Source organism: Corvus kubaryi, unplaced genomic scaffold (genome assembly GCF_017639235.1).
Source record: "Corvus kubaryi isolate FWS band 111438036 unplaced genomic scaffold, C.kubaryi_AGA036_p1.0 78, whole genome shotgun sequence".
Lineage (NCBI taxonomy): Eukaryota > Metazoa > Chordata > Aves > Passeriformes > Corvidae > Corvus > Corvus kubaryi.
In genome coordinates this window covers 9,608,551-9,629,616 of record NW_024582065.1, presented here as the reverse complement: position 1 = coordinate 9,629,616, position 21,066 = coordinate 9,608,551, and the positions used below count along the sequence as shown (strand labels likewise).

The window sequence follows — 21,066 nt, the reverse complement described above, 5'->3', positions numbered from 1 at the left end:
CATGGGAATACTGCAGGGCGCGTCACCATCGCACCATGTTGGGGCTGTGCTGATATAGAGGATGAGCCTTTCCCCCATCCCAGGATTGTGGATCCTGCTGTGCCACCCTGGTTACCAGCAGCTGCTTGGCCAGAGCACAGCCGTGGCACAGCCTTTGCTAGGCTGGTGTGGGGCTTGAGGCAGCCACCCCTTCTCGAGGCTGTCGTCGCTGTGGGATGAAGCAGAGAGAAGGACACTGTGCAAACATGTGGGGAGACACTGTGGTGATGGATGGTCAGAGCACGGGGCCAGCAGTGGGAGCAGATCCCTGCTCTGGAAGGATGGGAAGGTCTCTCATGCAGCCTCTTGCCTTGGCATTGCAGCTCCTGTGTTGCACAGGGCAGTTGGGACCCGAGTTTTGCTGGCACAGTGCCCATGGGTAGGACCGAGCATGGCAGTGGGACACGGGGAACCACACATGGCAAAAACACAGCCAAGGCTTGGCTGCCTAGGCCCAGGGGCACTGGCTTTCTGTGAGTGCTCTTCTGGCAAATGAAGAGCTGCTGGCCGTGGCTCTGTGAGCCCTAGAGACCTGGGAGTGGGGCCCTGAGCATGGAGGAGCCTCCTCCCACCCTCCCCTGCAGAGGACACCTCTCAGGGCTGAGCAGGCCCTGGCTGCACCCCAGTACTGGGTGGGTGAGGTGGGCTCATGTTCCTCCCAGAGGCGACCTGCCCCGTGCCCTCAGCCCCCTCCCTCCTGCCCTGGGCCGTAAATCAGGGTGGCCGTGGGTGCTGGGGCACTTGTGCCCCCCACCTCCCTGCAGGGTCTCCCTCCCGGGGCGCCTTATCTGCTGCAGGGGTTCCACTTATCTTCGCTGTCACTTTCTAATGCTAGTTTATGGGCAGCGTTTTGTAGCTTAATTATGATGTTTTTCAGCATGGTCACGTGGCCACAGAAGCCAATAAGGCACCGAAGTGGGTCCATCCTGGCTGAGCCTGGCCCCCATGGGGAGGAGATTGGCCGGTGTCCTGCCCAGGGCGGCGTGTGCGCAGCCAGAGCCCCAACACCTTCTCAAGAGACACAGGTCCCCATAAATCCCCCAGCCCACCGTGGACAGGGCAGCGGTACCCACACCCCACGGAGGCTCCTCGGGACGCAGCTCCTGGCCGGTGGCCGAGCGAGGCTCTCCCACCCGCTGGCCCCACGCGCAGCAGCCGTGCAGCCGCCTCGCGGTGAGTACGAGTCTGTGGGGGGAACCGCGGTCCCCCATCCCACCCATTTCCCAGCCACCTCCACCATTCCCTGGCATGGTGGCGGCCAAGGCCGGAGCTGGGGACGCGGCAGGGCTTGACGAGGAAGCCAGAGTCGTGTGTGGGCCTCTGCTTCCCGTCCCGTCCCCGTCAGCGGGTGTGGGGATGGCGGCTCTGCAGATCGTGGGCAGTGGAGCGAGGCCTCACCATAGCCTTGGCCCCTCGGCTCAGAAATGACAGATCTGGCTGCTGAGGGGCTCCGGGAGCCCAGCTGGTACTGCCTGGGGGTCCCCAGTCACCCAAGGGTTGGGAGTTGCCCGTAGGAGCACAGGCAGCCTCCACACCCTGGAGTGAGCATGGGAGGCATCCAGGACCCCTTGACTCCTGGAGCTGACTGAGCCTGCATCCTGTCGCCATCCCGCGCTGGCAGGGATCACAGCCTTCGGCTCCGAGTTGCTTTTGTTCCTCGCAGTGTTTGCTCAGTTCTCCCGACCCAGAGCCCCTCCTGGGCTCCTCTTCCCGGATGGCAGGTCCTGCTCCATGGCTGCCTGGCAGCTCCCCCGGGAGCTCATGGTGAGTGTGGGGGCCATGGCCGAGGGGCTCCTCCGGCGGTGGGAGCGCTCCTTCCCGGCCGAACAGCGGCTGACCCGCTGCTATTCTTAGCCCGGACTCCATTCCTGGTGGCTCTGGAGTGATGCTCCGCTGAGCCCGTTTCCTGTTTTCTGCTCTCCCTGCCAACTCTGCTTCCTACCCACTGCACCCATGGGCAGCCGGTGTGTGGGGTGAGAGTGTGGGATGAGCTGGGTAGGATGAGGTGTGTGGGATGTGCCCTTCAAGACAAGCCATGCGGGATCAGCCTGGCAGGATCAGCCGTACTGGGCCATCAGCCATGCCTTTCCTTCACAAGGCACTGCCAGCAGCACAAACCTCAGTTGTGCCAGAGCTCCAGGCACCCAGAGCCTCAGGCCCCAGTGCTGCTGTGCTGGCAGCAGGCTCCTGCTATGCTGGGACAGGCTCTGCACTAGCCGTGAAGGGCCCCTGACTCAGTGGGTCAGCCCTGCAGGACGGGCTCAGCTCCAGTGCCTGGCTCAGAGCTGGAGCCTCGAGCTCCCCACAGCCAAGCCCTGAGCTGCGGCATGAGGCCTGGGAGCGTCCTGAAAAACGGGACGTGCCAGGAGCCAGGGTGCTCCTGTGCTGGTCTGCTGCCGTCATGGAATATTTCATTAAGAAACTCTAATTGTGAAGCATTGGTTTGATACCTGCTGTCTGACAGGCGGACCACGACACCTTTCGGAGTGGGTGCTCCAGGTGGGGTGGCCAATGCTAGGTCCAAACTCATCTCCTCAGCGGTGGCCCCAGAGGAGATTTCAGGAGCTGCTGCACACCGCAGTGCTCCCCACACAGCTCTCCCTGGGCTGGCAGGGGCAGCTGGTGTGGGGTAATCGTATATTCTGACAAAGCTGGTGGTTCAGGGCTGTGTGCTGAGCAGAGCAGGCTCGTGCCCAGACATGGTCAGTTTTGCTCCAGCCCTGAGACTCCTGGTTCTCAGCAGGTCCTGCCTCTCTCAGGCCGAACACTCCAGAGAGGTTGGGGGGCTTGTTGTTCCCCACAGATGGTGCGGGGGAGCAAGGAGGGTCTTGCGCCCCTTCCCGCAGAGCAGTGCCCCTTGCCTGTCCCTGGGGGAGTCCCTGGGGGAAACCCTGATGCTGCCGAGGCCTGGCCGAGCCGCTCCCCAGCCCAGCCGCCGTGTTCCCGGTGCCCGGGCCGGCGGGTCCCTCCGCCCCCGCCCCGTCCCCGCCGCCGCGAGCCGCCCGCTCTCCCAGAGGAGGTTCCCCAGCCCCGGGGGGCTGGCCGTGAGCCCGCACCAACATGGAGATGCTCTTCCAGGCGCTATAAAGAGCTCCGGCTCCCGCACCTGCCGCTCGGTCTCCATCGCGCCCACTCCCGGTCCGCACCCAGTGCCGGGGCTGGGGTCGCCGTCCGTCCCCTTCCCATCCCGTCCCGCTGACCGCGGCTCGTCCCGTAGCAGGGCCGCTGGAGGGGATGGACTATTCCTATGATGAGGACCTGGACGAGCTCTGTCCGGTCTGCGGGGACAAGGTCTCCGGGTACCACTACGGGCTGCTCACCTGCGAGAGCTGCAAGGTAGGTTCGGCCGGGGCGCGCGGGGTCGGGGCTGCGGAGCCGGGGCTGTGCGGGGCTGAGGAAACGCAGCTGGGGCCGTGCGGGGCCGGGGAAGCGGGACCGGGGCTCTGCGTGACCGGCGCCTTGCGAGGCCGGGGCTGTGCGGGGAGCGCTGCACGGGGAAGAGGGGTCCGGGGCTGTGTAGGGAGCGGGGAGGGGGCTCTGCAGGGGCCGGGGCAGCGGGACCGGCCGCGGGGCTTCTCTCGCCCGCTTTCGTTAGCGGCGGATTCGCGCCCGGCGGTGGGAGGGGAGCGCGGCCGCGACGGGAGCCCCCAGCGCGGCGGGAGCCTCTGCCGAAGGCGGGTGGATGGGACGGGGTGCCGGGATGCCGGTGCCGGGATGCCGGTGCCGGGGTGCCGGTGCCGGGATGCCGGTGCCGGGATGCCGGTGTCGGTGCCCACCGCATCGCCGCTGCCGCAGGGCTTCTTCAAGCGCACGGTGCAGAACAACAAGCACTACACCTGCACCGAGAGCCAGAGCTGCAAGATCGACAAGACCCAGCGCAAGCGCTGCCCCTACTGCCGCTTCCAGAAGTGCCTCACCGTGGGGATGCGCCTGGAAGGTAGGGACGGCCCGGGCACGGCACGGCGGGGCGGGGGGCGGCGGCGGGGCCGGGGACTTTGGGGGGACTGTGCAGGGACTGTGCAGTTGCCGGGACCGGTCGCGCTGTCCCCGCCGCCGCCACCTCCCCGGGGTGGTCAGTCGCGCCGCCGCTTCGATTCCGTTTTGCCCTCCCAAGTTAAGAAAAAAATCGTTTTTTCGCGTTGTCTCCTTCTTTTCCTTGTTTCATTTTGTTTGTTTCCCCGGGGTTCCTGCTGCTACGGCTTCAACTTTCCAGGATTTTTTTTTTTGCTGGCAGGAAGGTTGGGAAATAACAAATAAATTATTGTTTTCCTTAAGCACATAATTCCAGAAGCGGAGACTTAAGGAAAACGTTTAAAAATATGGGGATCGCAATAAAACTGCCGCAGACCCACCACAAATTATATTTTTCCTCTCGGTGACATTTAGTTTAACGGATTTCTGACCCCCAGAGGGGGCGATTCCAGCCCCACAGCCTCTCTCCTGTCGGCGCAGAGGATCCCGACATCAGAGTCGGGCCCCGACAGCCCGTGTTGCCGCGTGTTACGGGTTCCACAATGCTCAGCATCCGGCAACGAGATATATTTGGGGGACAGGTCGTTGGTGCGGGATGGCAGAGCAAAGGCAGAGGCAGAAGGAGCCCCCCACTCCAGAGTCAGCCGCCCCCTCCCCACTTCGCCCTTGAAATCGTTTGCGTTTTGCAGCGGGTGGAAGTGGGCTGAGTCCTCCCTCCCGACCCTGGCCGGGCTGAGCCCCTCGGCTGCCGGGCTGAGCCCCTCGGCTGCCGGGCTCGCTGCTCGGGACACAGCGCGGTTAATCGGAAAGTCCTTCATGTTCTGGCAGGGCGGCCGCTCGCTCCGGGAGCGGGGTGGGAGCCTGCGAGCAGAAGCGCAGGAGTAAGACACAACATCGAGCTGCACGTTCAACCCCTGCGAACTCCCGGCGTGGGCTGGCTTCCAAAACAGATCCCAGTTCCACTCTCCTCCCTGGGCTGGAGTTACTGGTGCCCTAAATCCCTCGGTGCATGCTCTGGCAGTTTTGATTGATGTCGCAAGGGGATTTGGGAGCTGGGCAGGGGCTGGGGACCCTACGACAGATAGGCAGGGTGCCTGGGAGGAAAAGGCATGGTCTCAATTTGTCCCTTTCCAGCAGTTTTTGTCGTGTTCGCCGTGGAGGTGCTTTGGTCCCAGAGCTATCCCAACAGCCTTTTCTTGCGTATTTTCTTGCTGTTGGCTCCTTAGCAGAGCTGGGCAGACAAGGCAATTACCCAACCAAGGGTGATATTCCCATGGAACCACCTCTTTTGTGGTAAAAAACACAGCTCCTAGTATTTTTGGGCATCTGAGGTGATGCTTTGGAGGTGAGTCTACAGGTCCGCAAGACAAGAGCAACCCCGAGGTGTTTGATTTTGGGAGCACAGTGTTGACACAGGCACCCCTCAAAGTGCCTGAAGGGAGGTGGCAGCAAAACTTGCCCAGGGAGAGAAGCACAGCCCTGGCCCAATTCTGCCTACAGCCCTGGGCACCCTGCGGCACTACCCATGGCACCCTTCATGGCCTTGCCCAGGCAAAGAGAGGTGGCCAAAGGGAGGCAGAGCCTGGCCAACAGCCTGCCCCAGCCAGGGCTCTGCACTGGGATGGGAGCAGGCAAGGCAGTGGGAGTCGGAAGCAGGGCTGCTGGAGATCCCTCCTGCCACCATGTGGGTGTGTGGCTCGGGGGTCACCTGCAGATGGTTTTGGAAGAGTTGATGGGGGTGCAGGTGCTTCCTGGGTGGCTCCACTTGGGCCCCCTTGCCCTGGAGGCCAGGGTGCATCATTTGCTTCTCAGCTGTCAGCTGGGACACAGCAAAGGGCAAGTTCTTCCCAATCCCAAGTGTAGCACAAATGGCAGGAAAAGCGGAGCAGGAGGGAATTAAAAGGCCTCTTCTCCCTTTGTGTTCTTGGTGGGAGAGGGGAGGAGGTGTATGCAGTTGCCTCTGGAGGGTTTGTGAGACTGAACTGCAAGCACCTCTCGCTGTGTGTGGGAGTGCAGTCAGCACTAGGGGGGGTCCCTGCCTGTGCATGCTTGCCCAGGGTCACAGGGGTTTGCTTTGGGATGCAGTCATCACTGAGCCCGACCTCGGGCAGTGGTGGGAACATGTCACTTCGAGGGGGTGTGAGATTTGGTTTTCCGTGTGCTCTGGCTCTGGGATGTGTGGCCAGGGCTGCCAGACCTGCCTGTGCCAGCTCGGGCTCCCAGCCCGCCTGCCTGTGCGGGACCTCGGCTGGGGTGTGCACACATGCTGAGTATGGCCACCTCCCTTGTACCCGAGTCAGGAACTGCCCTGGGACAGCTCTCTGCTGCCCGGAGAGGTGTGGGCCGGCTCTCAGGAGCGGGGGCCACAGCACCCCTCTCTTCAGAGGCTGCCGCTGGCGGCCCGCTCCCAGCGAGATGCTGTTTTCATGAATAAAGAATGAGGGAGGAAGCCAGGGCGGCTCTCCTGGGAGCACATTCCTGCTCGTCCTGGAAATGCTGCTGCTCCCGGCCACGCTCCCGCCTCTCCAGCCTGCCTTGGGAGCGTTGGGGAGGTGCTCCAGCTCTCCGGGGGGGGCTGGCTGTGTGCCCCAGGATAAGTAGGCAAAAGAAAGGCAGAGGTAACAGCTGAGACGCAAAGCAAGACCCTCTGGCTGTCAGCAGGAGCACAAACTAGCAGAGGGGTTTTGCCTTTGATGCTCGCTGCAGTCTGTTCTCGCTGGCGCTCTCCTCCGTGCCTGTGCGCTGCCGTCCAGCCCCCAGCTCCTGCCTTCCAGTGATCTGAGGCTCTTCCAAGGGGATGCCAGGGCAGCAGCCCCCCGGAGCTTAGCAGGGCTCCTGCTGCAGAGAAGCACCTACTCCCTTGCGTGCTGGCAGATCCTTGGGGCTTTTTTGGTTTGGTGGGAGCATCTGCTCTGCTGCAGCCGTCAGAGGGGCTCTGCCAGCGGGATGCTCCGGCAGAGCCCTCACCGAGGCTGGGACCCCCGGCGCTGGCAGCCTCCTGCCTGAGGCCAGTGGGGTGAAGTGCACCCGCTGGAACCTGCCAGCCGTGCTGCCCGACAAAGGGGCAGAGATTTGCAGAGAATTAGCACGTGCAGCCTGGGTGGAGGGAACCAGGGTCCTGAGGGGGCTGTGCGGTCCCAGGTTCTGCAGAAACAAGGAAATCCCAGGGCTGGTCCAGTGACAGGGGTTGTTAAAACTAAAGTGGGTGTCGAACCCCCTGCTCTGCTCAGGCTTTAAGGGCTACCCCCTCAACCCACGGGGAATGAAAGCTGCTTTATCCCCCAGCTCGTTTTGTAGTGAAAGCCAAATGTGTCTTCTTTCCTGCAATCCCCAGAGGCTCTGAGGGTGACACTGGCTGGGCTGGGAGTGACACAACCTGCCGTCAGCTCTCTGGGAAGGTCTCCCCAGTGCCCCACAAACCCTTTTTGCCACTAAGTCATGTCCCCCAGCGTTTACTCTGTGTCCTGTGGAAGCCCTAGTCTCTCTCCATGTGGGCTCACTGTAGTCTCTGCCCTCTCTCTGTCTCCAGCTGTCCGTGCAGACCGGATGCGTGGAGGGAGGAACAAGTTTGGACCCATGTACAAGCGGGACCGTGCCTTAAAGCAGCAGAAGAAAGCTCTGATCCGTGCCAATGGCTTCAAGCTGGAGACCGTGCCTCAAATCATGTCCCCTGTGCAAAGCGACTACAGCCTGTCCTCCACCATCCACAGCATCCATGCCATGTCCAAGACCCTGCCGCCCAACCCGGCCGCCCTGACGCCCGTGGATTACGAGCGCAGCCCCTACGGGACGCCCTCCCTGGGAATGACTGTGCCCGGCCACGCGCCGCTGCCCGGCTACCACTACCCCTCCTTCCCCAACCGCGCCATCAAGTCCGAGTACCCTGACCACTACACAAATGCCCATGAGGCTGTGCCTGCTTACATGTACCCAGAGACCTACCCCAGCAGCTCCCCCCCTGACATCCCTGAGGTCATCCTGAAGCTGCTGCAGCTGGAGCCTGACGAGGCCCAGGTGAAGGCACGGATACTGTCCTGCCTGCAGCAAGAGCAGGGCAAAGGCCGGCATGAGAAGCTCAGCACCTTCGGCCTCATGTGCAAGATGGCCGACCAGACCCTCTTCTCCATTGTGGAGTGGGCACGGAGCTGCATCTTCTTCAAGGAGCTGGAGGTAGGACCTCTGGGGATGGATGCTGCTCTTGGGGGGACAACGGGAGGTGGGCAGGATCGAGGCTGCTGTGATGTGAGGACAGGATATGGCTGTGGGCAGGATTGAGGGTGAAATATTGTGAGGACAGGGCAACACCCATGGTCACAAGCCCGGGGCCATCACTGCAGATCTGTTGACACACCCCAGTCCTGCTCCCAGCTCCCTGCACGGCAGAGCTGGAGCTGCTGGGCCCAGCCGCGATGCTGGAGCGATTCGCACTGTCATGTGGGGCTAATGATTTCAGATTCATCACGGCGGGGGCAGGTGTTGAGGCAATCGCCGGCAGAGTGACTGTGGTGTCAAGCTCAAGATATAATTGAAAAATGTAACGTTGAGGAATTATAGTTGAGACAATTCTCTCCTCTGCCTTTAGGAGGAAAATCGATGTGGTCAGGTGGGTCCTATTAGTGCCGGGCAGCCAGGGCAGGGCTGGCTGGGGCAGGGGACACCCTGAGCCTGGCTCCACAGCCATGCCTGCTGCCAGCAGCCCATGAGTGTGCCCAGCTGGGGGATGTGGAGCTGACCTCCGTCCTGCCAGGACATTCCCTCTAGCAAATGCCCCAGAACATTTACTGGGGCCATGGGAGGGTCAGCAGGGCTGGGGCAGCTTCTGCCATCCTGCACACCTTGCTGAGCTTTCAGAAATTTTCCATTCATGTCCTGGGCGGACCTAAGATCCCAAACTGGTGCAAAAATGGGAGAGAAAATTCTGCAACATGGCCAAAACTCAGTGAGCAACGTCCTGGGGCAGCTGTGAGACTCAGGTGCTTTGTTGTGTTTCCAGCATGAGGTTGTGCTGTCTGTCTCTGGCCAAAACCACCTTCTTCCAGTGGGACTGTGCGGTAGGACAGTACCAGGCTCTTCCCTGTGCCATGGGGCTGAGTGTGGCTGAGCCTCATGGCTCAAAATAGCCCCTGTCTGCCAGAACAGTGTCAGGAAATGGCATTGTGGGGGTGGGTTGGGCTTGTTTCAATCATATCAGTGTCCAGCCTGGATTTTGGGAACAGGGTGGTTGTTGTTTTGCAGGAGATATTGTAAACAGTGTAAATTCAGTTCCCAGCTGTATAGCTGTGTAGCCTTGTAACTCCATTGTCAGCCTGATTGCGCCACCAAAATAGGCTGTTCCTGTGTGAATCGGTGTTGGCGGGTTCTCCTCCTGCCGTGGGACTCTGGGGGGATGGCAGTGCCACAGGCCTCACCTGGGCAGAGCTGTCAGCGTCCTGTTGGGAGCAGGGCATGTGCCCTGCCATGCTCAGGACATGGGGTTCAGTGCTCAGCGGGTGCCCACATCCATCCCTGCCATCCTGGGGCCTCATGCTTTTTGCCTTCACCCACATGGTGTTTGGGGGGTGCATTCCCAGCACCTCGCAGGGCCGGGGACTGCAGGACACCACAGCCCACCCCGGCTCCAGGGGCAGAGGGAGAACGTGGCATCGCCGTCCTTGGCTGCCCCCTGTGCACAGACCCCCGGGCAGCTCCGAGCCCCAGCGCAGAGCGGAGGTGCCTGGTGTCCCCAGTGTCCCCACAGGCAGTGCTGGGGCTGCCCCCTGCCCACCTGGCACGGCGCATCCTCCCTGGCCAGGGCGGTGGCTTTTCCTCAGGAATGGGAGAGCAGCCAGTGGGAAGCAGGAGTAGGTCTGAGATCTTGAATCCCCTTTCCTGCTCCTGCCTGGCACATAAAAGCAAACAGCTGCTGGGGCGGTAAATGAACTCCTGCTAGCACAGGGTTTATGGGTCTGCCCTAAAGCCAGCGTGGAGGAACCTCACAATCTCCGAGATCGATGGCACCAGCAGTCCCCGCTGCGTGCTCGGGGTTCCTCAGGGCAGGGATGCCAGCAGCCCTCTCCATCCCCTGGGAAGGTCTGCGTGAAGGGGACAGTCCCCAGCCCCAGCAGGGAAGGGCTGTTGGCTGAGGCTAGAGTGGGGATCCAGGCTGGAAAGGCACTGTGCTGGGACAGCTCTCCAGGGCATCCTGCCAGGCTGGCACTACTCGGGGAGGAGGTGCAGGCAGGTGAGAAGGGGAGGTGTGGGCAGATTGCCCCATCATGGCTTGCCCTGCCTGAGCCCTCCCAGCACCCCTGTGCTCCTTCCACAGGGCTGTTTGCAGAGACCTGGCTTCTCCCTGGGGCCTCACAGGGAGCCTGGAGACAAAGGAGCAAATCCTCAGGGACACGGGGACCTGCTGGCTCACGCCTGGTTAGGACAAGCCTTTGGTCCCTGCCTGCGGGAGTGGGAGCAGTTTCCCCTGGAGCTGACCAGTCTTGTTCCCATTCCCGTTCCCACCCTAGCAACCTGGTGAGGGCCAGACTGTCTCCAACACTCCTGGCGCGGTGGCTGGGCTGGGGGACATTGGGAAGAGCTCCCCTGGCTCCACCACTGCGCCTGGGGAAGGAGGGGGGCCAGGGGCTAATGGCCTCTTGACATCGACTCACACGCCACGTCCGCCCGCAGGCGCGGGGCAGTCAGATTGAAAACAGATTTAACTTCCCAGATATATCGTTTCATTTAAGGGCCAGTAATTCTGTCAGTCTGCCACTGACAAACGAGGGTCCCCATGCCAATCCGCTGGGAGACTGATGTCGCGGCGTTCATCTCGTGTCACCAGGAGGAGAATTACGGACTGCGCTGGCCTTCGGAGGCAAGACTAATAACGCTGCACGGCAGAGGGGGATTTGGGGGCCCGCTTGTTTATCGAGGGCTGGCCAGGCAGCCACGGCGCGAGGCCGCGCGGGCGGAGGTGGAAGAGGTCAGCGCTGACGCCCATAAATACGAACTTTAACTGAGTCTAGATGAGATGTGTCAGGACTGAGGGAAGATTTGCAGCATCTTTTCAGGAAGAAAAATATGGGCCGGGGGTGAAATATATTTTGTTGGGTCGTGAGTCTCAGGCAACTTTGTCCTTTCAGATGTAATTTTTTTATATGTATATGGAGAGAGACAGAGAGAGGGATGTGCACACGCGTGCGCTTGCACACTCACATTGTGTCTGGTTTTGGCGTGCTTTATACACACATGCCTTGCACAACCTGGTTTATATAGGTGTCACTGCCATACCTACATATCAATATTGTGTACACAGGGTTGCAGTGACCTTTAGATTGGGATGAGCAGCCAGGAATGTTAAACAAATTGCTACAGTTTCAGCCCGAAGGCCAGGCTGGGCTGGGTGTGCAGCGGGTCCCTGAGCCACTGGCGGGGCACAGCGCAGCCGCAGGGTGGTGGGATGATGCCAACCCCCTCCTCAGCCCCTTTGTGCCCAGGGGCTGGGGCAAACCACCCTCCCATCCACAGGCAAGCTCCAGCGATGGGGGGGATGCTGAGGGCAGCACCATTCCCACGGACCCAGGGATCCCTGTGCTCACTGGGTCTGTCTGCTGGGTTGCTCTCCCTCAGTCGTGCTTAGAGATCTCAGAGCCACGACAAAGCCTGTTTGCAGTCAGTTGCTTCTCTGCCTTTAACATGTGGGTCATCTTGACCCCATCTCCTGGCCACTGGCCAGAGCTTTTTTGGCAGATTTAAAATCTCCTTCTGGTCATGGATGCTGCAGCAATGTTTAGCATCCCATGCACTGGGGGAAATGTGACGCTTCCCTGCCTGTGGTGTCCCAGCCAGCACAGCCCTGCCTGCAGAGCTGTGGTGCCCACGCAGCCAGGGCTGCAGCAGCAGGGGAGCCAGCAGGGAGATGGGATCCTGGGCTAGCCACCCTGTTGATGGTTATTTGTTTTAAGATGCACATCGTGGTGATATCTGGGCATGGCAATGGGGACCTGCACTGACCATTAACACCTTGGATGTGTGTGGGTTTTCCATTTCGGGTGGCTGGTGGACACTAATCCACTTTGGCACTTCTCAGTAGCCAAGGTGATGGGTCCTGCTGGCACTCAGTAATTGCTGGGGCTGCGGCTCAGAGTGCTGATGTGTGCCATGCCCAGGGGCAAATCCTGCACCTGAGATCTGGGAGGAGGCTCAGAGGGCATCTGTGGGGTGGGGGCAAGCTGGGAGCATCCAAGTGCTGCTTGTGCCTGTGGCTGGGGATGGATGTCCTGGGACCAGTTCAGGGTTTCCTGCCAAAGAAGGGCTGCTGGTGGGTCACTCTCCTTCCTAAAGTGGTGGCACCCGAGGTGGGGGATGCCCTGAACCAGCCGTGCAGGGAGCAGTGAGCACTGTGGGGCTGCGCTGTCCCTGTGTAGCCTGGGCACATTTTGGGGAGCCCCGACACTCACAGGAGCTTCCTCACCTTGTACCTATGAACCCACAGGGAAGGCTGCAGAAGATTTAAAACTACACCCACTGCAGCCCTGTGCCCGGGCAGCACCATCCCTGCCTCTGCATGCCCTGCCTCCCCTCTGCACCACCCCAGACCCGGTCGGTCCCACAGAGAACTGCAATTTCTGTGGGTTGCAGCTCATCAGGGACTGCTCTTCCAGTGCGGGGAGGGTTACACTTTGTGTTTTGTGAATGGGTTAAATGCTCGCTTTAAAAAAAAGATAAAAATTGCCTCTCAAAGACAGCTTGCATCAGGCCTTTGATAAAGCACTCTGTGGAAAAGCCTTGACATTAAAAGAGGAAGATCCTTTGCTTAACTTTTAACGGCGAGCGTGTGTGCTGCCGCCTCGCTGGGAGGATTGATTGCCTCTGAGTGCCCCTCCATTAGCAGCCCTCTGCTCCCAGCAGGCCAGGCCAGGGCGGGGTGCAGCCAGGTGACCCCAGCCTGAGCCCCCTGCAGCAGAGCTCCCGTGCTGGAGCAGGGCTGTGCGGGCTGTCTGGGCCATGGGGACACCCAGCTTGGTGCTGGGGATGACTCCGTGCACCCCAGCCAGCCCTGACCAGCCCACAGAGCCCCCAGCCCACCCCATCATGCTCCCAAGCGCATTCCCTCTGTGCCACGGCCATGTGGCTCTGGTGCACTGCGACGCTCCCCGGAAGCGCCGCAGCACGGCGGAGTGTGCTGGCAAGGGAACAGCCCTGCAGCAGCCATGCAGGGTGAAATGTGCTGCTGAGGGGCTTCAGGGAGGCAGCCAAACCCCCCTCAGTGTTTGAGAGAAGCTGATTAGCAATTTTTAAAGGCAGAAAATAAGATTTCAAAATTGTCGAAGTGCTTTCTTTGGAAAAGCTAATTTTTAAAAATGGTTTTCAAGGCAAAACCTTCTGTCTCTCCCTGCTGGAGCACATCCCGCTCAGGAATGAGGCACAGGAAAGAACTTCCAAAACAACGCCCTGACTGAGCCAGAGCGGAGGCGCTCGGCATTGGCCGGGATTGTGCAGCTGGGTTGGCCCCAGCTCCCTGCTGGGGCTGGCCACCGTAACAGGCGGCCACTCACCTTCTGGCAGGGTGCAGAAAGTCTCCATTTTGGTTTGGTGCAGAATGAGCTTTTCCCCAGCATTTTGTCGAGCAGGTGGACAGGGGCCTCACGCTCTGCGGTGCTGGGCCATGCACCGCGGCTGCTGCACTGCTCTGGGGATGAGGGGCGAGCGCGGCCTCGGCAACCCCGCAGTGCTCACGGCCCTGCCCTGCAGGCGGCTTGGTGCCATCGGGCAGGAGCGGTGCCACAGCCCAGCCACCGTCACTGCCTTCCCACCTCATCCCATTCCCTGCACTGCCGCACGGCCGGCTCTGGTCACCCACCACACTCGAGAGACAAATCCCAGCGGCTCGCAGGGAGCGCCGGCTCGGAGACCGTAAAGCTCTTTCTCATCTGGCTTCTATTCCTTTTGCAATCTCCCAGCGCAGGTTTATTGCAGCCTCTTCAGCAAAACGAGGGCATTATCCAGCCCTGTGATGCTGCATCTGTCTTCCCTCTATTAAAGGGGGAGCACAATGGCCCTGCAGAGCTCGGCTGCTGGCGCTGGATTTGCTCCTCAGGGAGGTTGTGGGGGCAGTACCATAATCCCAGCCCTTTCCCTACAGTGTCCCTGCAGGAGAGGGGAGTCCAGGCAGGGCAGGGGTTCAGTTCTTTGTGGAAAGGAGTTGGGGTTCAGTGGAGAGCAGTGCCGAGGGAATGAAGCCAGTGACCCATGGTGGTTCTTGGCAGGTCAGTGGGGAAGGCAGCGGGCCCTGCATCCTGCCACAGCTCCAGGCCCAGGGGCCTGGCAGGGCTCTTAGTTCTTCCAAATGCAGCTGTTGGCTCTGGCAGCTCATCCTGCCAGTCACTGGTGCTGCCTGCGGTCCCCAGTGCCCTGTGAGACCTTTGAGGACCCTTCCAGCCGGTGTCCTGGCTCGAGCTCCTCACAGGGACAATCCCAGGAGTTTCTCTGCGCACTTGTCCACAAGTGCACGTGATCACAAGTGCGTGTGTGGGTGCGTGGGCAGGGCTGGGCTGGCAGCTGCAGGGCACAGCGATGTCCCGCGCCCAGCGGCTCCCCCACGGCCGTGCTGCCCCCCCAAACCTCCCATCCTGGGCAGGGAGTTGAGGATGAGCACTGTCTTCTTTCACTTTAAAGTATCCAGAGGGGCTGTCTGGACACACAGGCCCTTTGTGCAGCCGCCCTGTGTCCCTCCCGCAGTCATTTTGTTAAAATTTGTGTGCAGTTTGGGGAGGTTGTGCTTGGTGGGAGAAGACCCGTGATGAAAAGAGCCAGCAAGTGCCACTGAAACATGCTGAGCTGCTTGGAAGCCAGCTCTGCAAAGCCACCTACCCATCTCCTCTCCTCCAGCTCGGGGTCCCCCTTTCTGGGGTGCAGGTCCAGCTCTCCGTGCTCACCCCAGGGGACCCCCCCTCCTGTGGAACGCCTGCCAGGCACAGGGTGGGTGCTGTGCAGTGCAGCACGGTGGGTGTCAACTGTGCTGCTCCCGCTCTGTTTCAGGTGGGTGACCAGATGAAGCTGCTGCAGAACTGCTGGAGTGAGCTGCTGGTGTTTGACCATATCTACCGGCAGCTGCAGCACGGCAAGGAGCACAGCGTGCTGCTGGTCACCGGCCAGGAGGTGAGAAATGGCCTCTGGGACTGTGGCGGGGCTGTGGAGAGGCAGTGGGGACAGGCAGGGGCTGCATGCGGGAATGGAGTGACTTCTTTCTTTTGTCCCAGTGTGCCCAACTCGGCATAGGGCAGACAGGTGCTGTTGTTACACTGTGGGTCTGCTTGTGCAGAAGGTCCCATCCTGTCCCATCCTGCCACACAGCTCCTGGTTCTGGAGAATAATGTTTCTTAATGGAAGGATCAACAACCCCACCCATACTCTCAGGGGTGGGATGTGAGGAGGGGCACCTTCCCTCCCCAGGGGTGGCTTTTGGAGATGTGTTTCCTTCAATTCCAGCACCCTGTGAAGGGCCCCCCCCCTTTTAAACGGTGTTCCCGTTTCACCTGTCAGTCTTTTTTTTGACACCCCTAATTCTCAGTCGGTGCTCAGGGCTCGCCCCAGCTCCTGGCCTGTGTGAGGTGCCCTGCAGCAGGTTGTGGTGGGGCTGGGGCTGCCAAAGCTGATGTCACCCCTGTCCCTGCAGGTGGACATGTCGACCATCTCAGCCCAGGCCGGCTCCATCCTGAACACGCTGGTGCTGCGGGCGCAGGAGCTCGTCCTGCACTTGCACTCGCTCCAAGTGGACCGGCACGAATTCGTATGCCTCAAGTTCCTCATCCTCTTCAGCCTCGGTGAGTGCAGCCGGGGGGGCACTGGGGCGAGGGGCAGCTGCTCTGGGGTCACGGCGGTGCTGCTGCATGTGGGGTCTGGGGTGGGAGCGCGGCTGGAGGGGGCACACACAGCCCAGGGTCCGGCTGTGCGACAAAGGGGCTTCTAATGAGGAGCCAGGAGCGAGAGCTGGCACCTGCCTGTCCCCCTCTCACCCGGGGTCCAAAACGTCTCCCGCTGCGGGGCTGAGCTCTGCTCCAGCTGCAGGGGACATTGTCACCCCTTTGGCCAAGAGGAGCCTGTTTTGGTCACTCGCCCAGCACACCGGGCAGGGAAACAAGCGCTGATACGGCAGAGGGAAAACAGGCGTGTTGACAGAGGCGAGCGCGGCCGGGCCGGCCGTATCTCCCGGGATTTGCGTCAGAGCCCCGAGCGCCGCGCTGGGCAGGGGCTCCGGCGCTCCTGATTAGGCTCAGCCCGGAGCCTGCGGTTCGCACGCTCCCACCTCACCCAGACAAAATAACACCGGAGCCGTGGGCGCTGTTCCAGAGCCTGAAACGTCCCCGGGGTGGCAGAGCCCGCTCCTGCCCCTGGGATCCCTGTGGCAGCCGAGTGCTGGTGCTGGCACGGTGAGCCCACCACTGTCTGCGGCAGACGTGTCCCCACCGCCAGCCCCGTCCCTGTTCCAATGCCTTGCTCTGTGCTTGCACTTCTGCATCCGTGGGGTCCTGTCCAGGGACAGCGGTGGGAGCTGCACCTGCAGCATCTCCTCCCTCAGCTTTCCTTTCCTCTGGAGCTGTTTAGAAATCCAGAGAAACGAGGCACGATAATTCGTTGCTCAGGCTGTGATAAGGTGTGGCACAAACAGTGCCCAGGCTGGGAAATGAAGGAGATGGGGGAGCTCGTACCCCGAGCCAGGACCTCCCCTGGCTGCTGCCCCACGGTCTCCGTACCAGGAGGGCCAGGTCCCCCCGTGCTGCCCCAGGTCCCCCTGTGTCCCCTGGTACGGCCCAGCACAGCGAGCAGGAGCAGCGTCCTCCCCGATGGCTTCCCCTGAGCAGGCGCTTTCAGGGAGGGCGTGGAATCCAATAGCTGTTTTCCCATACATCGTTTTGCCCCAAATGCAACTTTTTCTCTCCATATTGCAGAGCTCACTTGGAGTAATTTGCGCTTCGCAGGCTCAGCTGTAGGGAACGGGATTGTGTATTATGTGCAGGATGTAATTGCCTTTAACAAGAGAATTTCCACATTTACCACTCTGCCACAGCACAGTCAAAGCCAAGCCCTGCTCACAAGAGCTGCCATTTGAGTTCTAAATAGATTTCTCTCCTGAGCAGGTAAAGAGATTTAATTAAAATTAGGGCTTCTCAAAATAGCAATATTTATGAGGACGGCACAGGTTAGCTTTGTTCTACAGAAGGGCTTAATAGAGCCTTAATGGATTGACCTATCATTCGATTTCATGACTTACATTCATGAAGCAGCTACTCTTGGGGAGGGGAGGAAGAGAGGCTTTTATAGCCCACATTCCCTTAAGCGTTTGCAATTTATCAGCAGCTTCTCCCAAACAAAAGGAGCTGTGAATAGGAAGAACACTTGAGGGCATAGAAATAATCCCAGGCATATCTGTATGTGTGATGGGAGGCTTTGTCACAGGACAGTCTTTGCAACTGCTGCAGTGTCTCTAAATGAAGTGAGTCAATGTTATTTGGACAACATTCTTTATTCCTTGCAGGAATGAAAAGATTATTCAAATATTCAATTAAACAGTGAATAGGGTCTTTCAGAGAACCAGGTGAGTTCATCGAGTAGAACTAGCTATTGTTGAGCCAACTCAGAGGATAGATTTGACATTTATCAATATAACTTCTTTTTTTTAATGACATGCACAACAACCTTATGCAGATAAAGAGATTTCATAACAACAGCCCGGGTAGCAGGAGACAATAGGAGCAAATGTGCCATCAGAGTGAAAAGGGAAGGGTGGTCTGATACACTGCATCTTGGCACAACCTGTGCCCTTCGTGCCTGCCCCCGCAGTGCCCGTGCTGGCCACGGGCATGGCCTGAGGCTGGGGCTCCCCGGGGGCTCACAGCCCCCGGCTGTGCTGTGCCCCCAGCCACGCCTCGGCTCCCGGCTCCGACCCCCGGGGGCTTCCGGCTTTGCTGGGCTGCAGCAGCCTTGGGTACCACAGTCCCTTCAAGGGATCCCCAAACTCCCAGCTGCCTTGGCCAGACCCTGTGCCCAGATTTCCCTGTTCCCAGCCCGTGAGTGGGAATTTGGCCTTGCATCGGGGGCTGTGGGCAGCAGAGCCAGCGGGTCTGTGACCGAGGCAACGCTCCCGATTACCTCGTCCTGCACAGTGAATCCACTGAATCCACTTGCCCTGGAGGGACTGTGCCGGGGTTGGCAGCAAGGTGTCTGCCGGGCAGGCGTGTGGTACCATCGCTGTGTGCAGCTGTAGGTGGTGATGGGGCAGTGCCCAGCGCTGGTTTCCTGAAGCCAGCAAAATCTGCATGCAGGGACAACTGATCCTGCCTGCACCTCGGTGCCGCTGCCTGCTGAGCTGCTTCTTACCCTGCTGGCAGCAGAGCTGGCAGCAGGATTACGGGAAGCTGCTGTGGCCCTGGCGAGGCACGGAGGATTAGGGTTTCCAGGCTGGTGAGCCTGGTTGCCACATTGGAAAGACCAGGTTTATCAGGGAATTAATTCAGCCGCTTCCTCGACCTTCAGGAATTAAAGAGGGCTGATGGCAGCGACTCCCAGTGTGTTGGCACAGCTGGCAACACCTTCTGGCTTTGCAGCTTCCTGGGTAGTGAGGGTAGGGAGACACCAGTCCTACTGCCAGGGGGTTTGGAATCTGTCTTCAGCATCAGGGGAGACCTGGGGAGTAGGGTAGGGATGGAGAGCCCGTGGCTGGGTAGTCCCCTCCTGCACTGTGTTTTCATGCATGAGGGACATTGACCCAGGACTGTGGGTCCCTCCTGGCTCACCCAGCACAGCGTGGCACGGATGGCACAGACACGTGAGTTTGGCACCATTTCATGCCCATCCTCCCTCTTGCAGACGTGAAGTACCTGGAGAACCACACGCTGGCCAAGGATGCTCAGGAGAAGGCCAACGCGGCGCTGCTGGAGTACACGGTCTGCCACTACCCCCACTCCACGGACAAGTTTCGCCAGCTGCTGCTGTGGCTGGCGGAGGTCCGGGCGCTGAGCCTGCAGGCTGAGGAGTACCTGTACCACAAGCACCTGAGCGGGGAGGTGCCCTGCAACAACCTCCTCATCGAGATGCTGCACGCCAAGCGGACTTGAGCGGCCACCAGCACGACCCGGCAGCGCCCCAGTGCCTCCAGCAGGGGCAGGACTGGTGCCCAGGGCTGGCGGGCACCGCCTCCCCCCTGCCTTCCTCAGTGATGCTATTTAACCTCTGCTATTGAAACGCCCCAGAAGGTTTCGTACACAGCAAGGACAGTTGAGGCTGCAGGGCCATGGCTTGACTGCCAGCCTGCCCCGTTGGCAGTGCTGACCCCCAGTTCCACTGCACACTTGGTGCCCAAACCTGTCACTTGCCAACCCGGCTTGGCAGCGTGAAGGAAGGGTAAAGCCTGTCCCGGCTTTTCTCCTATTTCTGCTCCTCTCCTGCTGCCCCCACCAGCTGTTTCTTTACTGCTGCCATCCCTCCCCAACCCTGCCCATGTCTCAGGGCCCCTCGTGCACAGGGCAGGAGACAGGGGAGGTGAACCACCTTCAGGTTGTGGTTTTATGGTGGTTGAGGTGTCTCTGGGCACCAGGGAACACACGGAGGTGGAGGATTTCTGCAGGAACTACACAGAATGCTGGGGCTGGGCTGGAGATGTCGGGCCCAGGCGGCTGTGCCAGGACCCCAAGGTGCAGATGCTGGATCCCAATTGCCGCCAGCTCTGTGTCCTGCAGCTGCCCCAGCCAGGAGAGGATAGGCAGGGATGGACAGCTCTGAATCCTCAGCTGAGGTGCATTTTCCTAGTGCCTGCTGGTGCTGGAGGCAGCAGTTCTGGCTTTGCAGCCTGTGGCAGCCACAGTGCCCAGAGCCCAGAGCTGCCCACAGGCAGCACAGCTCTGTCCTGCCCCCGGGTGTGGTGGCAGAGCAGCCAGGCAGGAGGGAGGTGCAAGCTCCAGCACGTGCCCAGGATCTTGGGGAAGCCTGGGGAGCTCTGCAGGCCCTCCCCGCATTTATCTGCCAAGTGAGTGGATAAGGAGGAATAAGGATTGTCCTGCACTTCGTGCTGGGCCTCCCGGCCCCCTCTTGCGCTCTGCCGTGTCCCCAGGGGACAGCAAAGGCTGTGCAGAAGCCGCAGGCAAAGAGCTCTCTGTTCCTCTCCCGTCACAGGACAGGGGCTCACAGACAGGACTGGGAGCGCTGGGGGTCGCAGCCCCCCAGACTGGGCCGTGCTGGACTCTCACTGCTGCCTTCTCTCCGTCTCAGCCGTGCTCTCCTCTCCTCTGCCCCACCACTGGGGCCGGCACAGCCCTTGCCCCACGGACCCCCAGCTCTGGGGGTTCTGCAGCAGGGCCGGGGTTGTTCAGGCTTGTTCCCCAGGGCGGGGATGTCCTCGTGCCCAGGGGCCACCACAGCTCTGCAGAGCCGGTGCCTGGAGGAGCCACAGAGGCTGCGCCCGGAGCCACGCGGTTTGTGAAGCTTGTTAGACACACAAGAGCATGTTTGTCTCGCTTTAACACGTTTGTGCATTTTCCTCCTGAAGTCTGTGGTTTGGTTTCACCTTCTTCTTTTTGTGAACTTAAAGAACTGGAGAAAATGTTTTGGGAGGTAAAAGACGTTTTATTTTCAGAATATGAGAAGTGTCCTTAAGTGTCTCTCTCTGTCTCTCACATCCTTTCCTCCCTCATCCCCTTCCCCACTCCTTCCCCTTCCTTCCCAGGCAGAAGGCTACCAACTTCCTTGTCAGGAGCAAACCACTGTAATAAATTTTGCAGTTCATTTAAAATGGCAGCCTTTGTCTTTTCTGACTGTCTTTCTAATCCTTGTGGTTAGCGCTTGGCACGGGGAGGGCTGGGTGATTGTGGGCGCTCTCCTGGGGTATCGCCTGCCTTTGTGGGACCGGGACAGCTTGGCTGTGGGAGGAGGCTGCTGCTGCCTTCGATTCAGGGCATTGGGGACTCCAGATAGGTCCAAAGTGCTGCTGGGAATTGCCATAGTGGCTCTTAGAATGTTTTGCAAGTGAGCACAGGAACAGCAACATCTACGGGCAATTAGTGGGCAGTGCCCTGGGCCTTGCACTGT

At 60.2% G+C, this 21,066-nt stretch overlaps 1 protein-coding gene across 2 annotated transcripts; it reads left to right on the top strand.

Moving 5' to 3' along the window:
• The first annotated feature begins 1,000 nt into the window (after positions 1–1,000).
• NR5A1 (nuclear receptor subfamily 5 group A member 1) lies at positions 1,001–20,775 on the top strand. Of its 2 annotated transcripts, none has more exons than XM_042052599.1 (7): positions 1,001–1,212; positions 3,260–3,375; positions 3,835–3,976; positions 7,541–8,181; positions 15,025–15,144; positions 15,662–15,809; positions 18,853–20,775. In XM_042052599.1, the coding sequence occupies exons 2-7, from the start codon at positions 3,274–3,276 to the stop codon at positions 19,098–19,100; spliced, it is 1,401 nt and encodes a 466-aa protein (XP_041908533.1). In that variant the 5' UTR covers positions 1,001–1,212; positions 3,260–3,273; the 3' UTR covers positions 19,101–20,775. The 2 variants fall into 2 exon arrangements, with proteins under 2 accessions (XP_041908533.1, XP_041908532.1); XM_042052598.1 differs by having other exon boundaries at positions 3,257–3,375.
• Positions 20,776–21,066: the final 291 nt, after the last annotated feature.